This window comes from Bufo bufo, chromosome 10 (assembly GCF_905171765.1).
Source record: "Bufo bufo chromosome 10, aBufBuf1.1, whole genome shotgun sequence".
NCBI lineage: Eukaryota > Metazoa > Chordata > Amphibia > Anura > Bufonidae > Bufo > Bufo bufo.
The window spans coordinates 70814936-70820935 of NC_053398.1; the positions used below are offsets into that span (position 1 = coordinate 70814936).

General features: G+C 45.6%; 1 protein-coding gene across 4 annotated transcripts in view; it reads right to left on the bottom strand.

The window, feature by feature from the left end:
- The window catches only part of CHKA (choline kinase alpha), a 292703-nt gene extending 286938 nt beyond the window's left edge, over positions 1-5765 (bottom strand). For all 4 annotated transcript variants that reach the window (XM_040410247.1, XM_040410243.1, XM_040410245.1 and 1 more), the window contains exon 1: positions 5456-5765. In XM_040410247.1, coding sequence (XP_040266181.1) covers positions 5456-5718 — 263 coding nt within the window. In that variant the 5' untranslated portion in view covers positions 5719-5765. The remainder of the gene's footprint in view (positions 1-5455) is intronic.
- Positions 5766-6000: the final 235 nt, after the last annotated feature.

A 6000-nucleotide genomic window follows, 5' to 3' on the forward strand; every position in this document is an offset into this window, starting at 1 on the left:
CATCGCCAGAACTGCCTGCCGGATCAGGCAAAATGTATGCAAACTGATGGCATTAGTAAGACTGATCAGGATCCTTATCGGTCTTAAAAATGCCTGATCAGTCAAAAAAATGCATTGAAATGCCGGATCCGGCTTTCTGGTGTCATCCAGCAAAATGGATCCGGCATTTATTTTTTTCACCTTTTTTCAGTCTGCGCATGCGCAGACCGGAAGGACGGGTCCGGCTTTCCGAATGCCGGATGCGGCACTAATGCATTCCTATGGGAAAAAAATCCGGCATTCAGGCAAGTCTTCAGTTTTTTTCGCCGGAGATAAAACCGTAGCATGCTGCGGTTTTCTCTTTTGCCTGATCAGTCAAAAAGACTGAACTGAAGACATCATGAACGGATTACTCTCCATTCAGAATGCATGGGGATAAAACTGATCAGTTCTTTTCCGGTATAGAGCCCCTGTGACGGAACTCTATGCCGGAAAAGAAAAACGCAAGTGTGAAAGTACCCTTAACTATGACAATCGGTCAAAAAATAAAAAAGCTATGGCTCTCAGACTATGGATACACTAAAATATTATTTTGGTTTCAAAAATGCTATTATTGTGTAAAACTTAACCCCTTAGTGACCACACACTTTTTTTAAATCACATTCCAAGAGCTATAACTTTTGTTGTGTACTTGTATGAGGTCTTATTTTTTGCAGGACAAGTTCTAGTTTTTAATGCACCATTTTGGGTACATGTAGTGATTGATTAAAGCAAGCTGTTTAGCTAAAACCCCCCTCTGTTTACGTCAGTAAAAAGGAGTATTAGTGATCACTAAGGGAAAAAGAAGACGTATTAGGCATTGCCACGTCCGTAACAATCTGCTCTATAAAAATAAAAAGTAAACGCTGCAAAAATAAATAAAAACTGCACCAAAACAACCAATTTTTTGGTCACCTTGCCCCATAAAGTATAATAATGAATGATCAAAAAAATCATATGTACCCAAAAATGGCACCAATAAAATCAAATCTTCCTGCAAAAAACTAGACAATCGGCAGAAAAATAAAAAAATAGGGCGTTCAGAAAATGGACACAAAAACCTAATTTTTGTTTTAAAAAATGCTTTATTATGTAAAACAAACATCATAGAAAGTAGACATATTTGATATCATTGCATCCGTAATTTTTACAAATTTTGGGATTTTTTCACAAATAAAAGGTGAAATATATTGACTCAAATTTATGACTATAATGAAGTACAATGTGTCACGAGAAAATCTCAGAATGTCTTGGATAAGTAAAAGTGTTCCAAAGCTATTACTATATAAAGGGATACATGTCAGATTTGCAAAAAATGGCCTGGGCAGAAGAGCAAGAACTGGCCCGGGGTAGAAGGGGTTAAGTGTTCCCTTTATTTATTTATTTTTAACAGTATAGTTTACACAGATTAGTTAGTGCAGCTAATGGACTCTCTAAGGGCTCTTTCACACTTGCGTTCTTGTCTTCCGGCATAGAGTTCCGTCGTCGGGGCTCTATGCCGGAAGAATCCTGATCAGGATTATCCTAATGCATTCTGAATGGAGAGTAATCCGTTCAGGATGCATCAGGATGTCTTCAGTTCCGGTACGGAACGTTTGTTGGCCGGAGAAAATACCGCAGCATGCTGCGCTTTTTGCTCCGGCCAAAAATCCGGAACACTTGCCGCAAGGCCGGATCCGGAATTAATGCCCATTGGAAGGCATTGATCCGGATCAGGCCTTAAGCTAAACGTCGTTTTTTTTCGGCGCATTGCCGGAGCCGACATTTAGCTTTTTCAGAGTGGTTACCATGGCTGCCGGGACGCTAAAGTCCTGACAGCCATGGTAAGTGTAGCGGGGAGCGGGGGAGCAGTGTACTTACCGTCCGTGCGGCTCCCCGGGCGCTCCAGAGTGACGTCAGGGCGCCCCAAGCGCATGGATCACGTGATCGCATGGATCACGTCATCCATGCGCATGGGGCGCTCTGACGTCATTCTGGAGCGCCCCGGGAGCCGCACGGACTGTAAGTATACCGCTCCCCCGCTCCCCGCTCCTACTATGGCAACCAGGACTTTAATAGCGTCCTGGGTGCCATAGTAACACTGAAAGCATTTGGAAGACGGTTCCGTCTTCAAATGCTTTCAGTACACTTGCGTTTTTCCGGATCCGGCAGGCACCTCCGGCAACGGAAGTGCATGCCGGATCCCAACAACGCAAGTGTGAAAGAGGCCTAAGGCTACTTTCACACTAGCGTTCAGGTGTCCGCTCGTGCGCTCCGTTTGAAGGGGCTCACGAGCGGCCCCGAACGCATCCGTCTGGCCCTAATGCATTCTCAGTGGAGGCGGATCCACTGAGAATGCATCCGCCTGCCAGCGTTCAGCCTCCGCTCCGCTCAGCTCAGTGAGCGGACACCTGAACGCTGCTTGCAGCGTTCGGGTGTCCGCCTGGCCGTGCGGAGGCGAGCGGATCCGTCCAGACTTACAATGTAAGTCAATGGGGACGGATCCGCTTGAAGATGACACTATATGGCTCAATCTTCAAGCGGATCCATTCCCCATTGACTTTCAATGTAAAGTCTGAACGGATCCGCTCAGACAACTTTCACACTTAGAAAATTTTCTAAGTTTTAATGCAGACGCATCCGTTCTGAACGTCTGCATTATCGGAGCGGATCCGTCTGATGAAACATCAGACAGATCCGCTCCGAACGCTAGTGTGAAAGTAGCCTAAGTTCGTCAAGATTTGCTTTTCGAAAGTTCAGTGTTTTGTGCCTCCATGAAAAAAATACCCTTTTGAAGGACAATTGGAAGGTTGTTATATTATGGTCACTATTTCCCAGGTGTCCTCTAACCTGCACGTCTGTTCTGTCAGGTCTATTAGTTAATGCCAAGTCCAGAATGACCGTCCCTCTGATAAGATCCTAACCCATTAGAACCGGTTTCTTTTACACACAGGTTTCAGTTTCCTAATCTATATCTGGGAAGTTGAGGTCCCCCATTATTATGACTAGTGGTACCTTGGAACCAAACCAGAGTTCGGGAAATGGTTTTTACAGTCCAAATAAATTTATGAAGTTATTACGCAAAGTAATAACTTCGGCTCATCGGAGCCAATACATTCTAAGGGTCCATTCACACGTCCGTTGTTTCTTTTCTGATCTGTTCCGTTTTTTGCGGAACAGATCTGGACCAGATCTGGACCCATTCATTTTCAATGGGTCCTGAAAAAAAAAAATCTGACATTGAGCTGTCCGATTTTTTTTTCAGGACCCATCGAAAATGAATGGGTCCAGATCTGTTCCGCAAAAAACGGAACAGATCAGGAAAGAAACAACGGACGCGTGAATGGACCCTAATACTGTACGGAGCCCCTGCTCCGTACAGTATTGGAACAAAGTTTTATGTGAATCAACTTCGAATGTTTTATCCGAAGTCGATTCGCTCATCCCCAATTATGACATTAGTAGGAGATTTTCTGTGGCTTATAATAAATTCATTAGTATTTTATTATTGGTTGCCTCTCCATGTATTTCACCCAGCACCCCAGCTGATCAGCTGTTTAAAGAGAATGCAGTGCTCATATGAGTGCTGCCTTCTCTGCTCTGTGTACATGCTCGCCACAGCAATTGCTGTAATTACAAGTATGGCTTCCCTATTCACTTCTATGGGACAGCTCCTTTCTATGCATTTGAACAGACAGCTGGCCCATAAAAATGAAAGGGTAGGCCATACTTGTAATTACACCTACTGAACACCACAATTGCTGCAAAGAGAATGTAAACAGAGCAGAGAAGGCAGCACTTGTATGAGCGCTGCCTTCTCTTCAAACAGCTGATCGGCCAGGGTGCCAGAAGTCAGACCCCCCACTGATATGATATTGATGGCCTAACCTTTGAATAGATCATCAATAGTATAAAAAATAAATAAAAAGGGCAACCACTTTAAAAGCTTATCTTTCTTTTCCTGTACAATGACTTTTGCACAGGTGACAGCATGCCTACAAAACTCTCCCACAGAAGCCAACAAGTCCCTTGCATCTACTATATCCATGTCCCATGGTAGCTCCTGTAAAGAATTTCTGGTTTAACTAGCAGAAAAAAAAAAAAAGATTATGGGTGACACATTCATGGCAGAGTTCAGTCATGACTTAGGAGCAGTTTCCCAGGAGAATAAAAGTGCTTTTTCTCGACATGGAATAAAGGCAGAAAGTATTCAAAAGGTATGTTTGGAATGTGTCTGCAATCTTTGGGTGAGGGGAGGAATGCTGTTCGTTATATTGGTGAAAATGAGGCAAGACTTCCTTTAAAGGCAGCCCCCCTGTTATCAAGCTCTCCCTTGCCCTGTGCTGGATCATACAGGGCAAGGGGCTTTTTTGTTTATAACACACTGCTCGGCGGAGGCAGTGACATCACTGGCTCTGATGGGCGGGCTTTAGCCGTTTTACAGGCTAGGGCAGCGCTAAAGCCTGCCCATTAGTGCCGTGACGTCACCGGGCTCACTGCTGGGTGGAAGCCTCCGCCTAGCAGTTCATATGGAGAGCCCAGTACGTCACCGGAACTCCATAAAATGCCTTTGCCCTGCCCAATTTAGCGCAGGGCAAAGGAGAGCATCTGAGCATGGAATGCTTCGATGCTCATAACAGAGGGCTGCCTGGGTGGAATTGTGGGTATGTCCGGGTTCAGCTCTAAACCCAGACAACCACTAACTTTTCAGATAATAAATGTCAAACATGCCTTCTACTAAAAGGAAACTCTGCAACAATCAAACAGAAGAGTACTGAAGCAATCACCTGTCTACTGAAATAGGCCAGCGTTATTCTACACATTTCTTCTATTAAACCCCCCTACGTGATACTGTAGGATAAGAGATCTACAATATTCTAACCATCACTTCTACAGGACCAAACTATGAGGCCATGTTCTCACCACAAAAATAACAGAAGACAGCCACATCATCTGCAATCAAAATGCCAACAGTTTTCCATTGACTTCAATTGGGAAATTGCCATCAGGTGGCATTTTCTTCCTCTGCCAATTTCCAATCTGCTTCAGACAGGGCATGCTACTTTTTTTTTTAAGCGGATTTTAGCTGCATTCCTCATTTAAGTCAATGGGAAGGTGCTAAAATAGCTAGCATTTCATGCACATTTGAGGCAGATCAGCTTACTTCTTTACCACTGTTTTACACATAGGGTCAGACGGAGGATTTTGGACGCAGGTTTCAGCACGGATTCACCTCCCATCGTTTTCAATGGGAGGCCACGCTGCAGGTCATGTGGCCGAGGGTTTTTTTCCACTCATTTTTCAAGACCAGGCCAAGAATGGGCAGAATAACGGTTTTTGCGGTCTGAATTTACCATAGGTACAGCCGAAGCAGCCCACAGTACAACCATTATCCGCCGCCTACAGACAGGACAGTACATGGTGATACACAGCAGCCATAGTCAGCAGCACGACTGACCGTATAACGCCGATCTGGAAGCGCTCCTCCTCCAGGGACTCCCACGCCCCTTGCAGGAACTCCTTACACCAACGGTAAGCCTTGCGCCTGGTGCGGGGGTCCGGCTCGTCTGCCTTCTCCCTGCAGCCTGCCTCTTCTTGGTCTCGGTTTTCCGACACCACTGACTCCGCCATTCTCTGGCCGGTCACTAGCCCTCCAGGTGAACTCATCAACAAGCCCAGAGAGTTCCGGGGCTCCTCTGCGCAGGCGAATTTCGTCTTCATCCTAGTAGAAATTAAATACGGAAACGTCCCTAAGTAATAGAGGCAGAGGCGTGTGCCGAGAGGAAGAATACACGAGTCTAGTGACTTCCGCGCTAGTAGCTGTCTCTAACCAACTACCAGTCCAAGCGTGGATCTCTCCCTTATATAGAATCTCTGTGTGACGTCACGAAGCCTCTGCACTCTGGCCCTCACGGAACTCCTCCCTCCGCCGCTCTCTTGAGGTTAGAGGCGCGCTAGCAGTCTAGACCTTGTTGCCGTGGAGATAGGTGAGGCCGTCGTGCG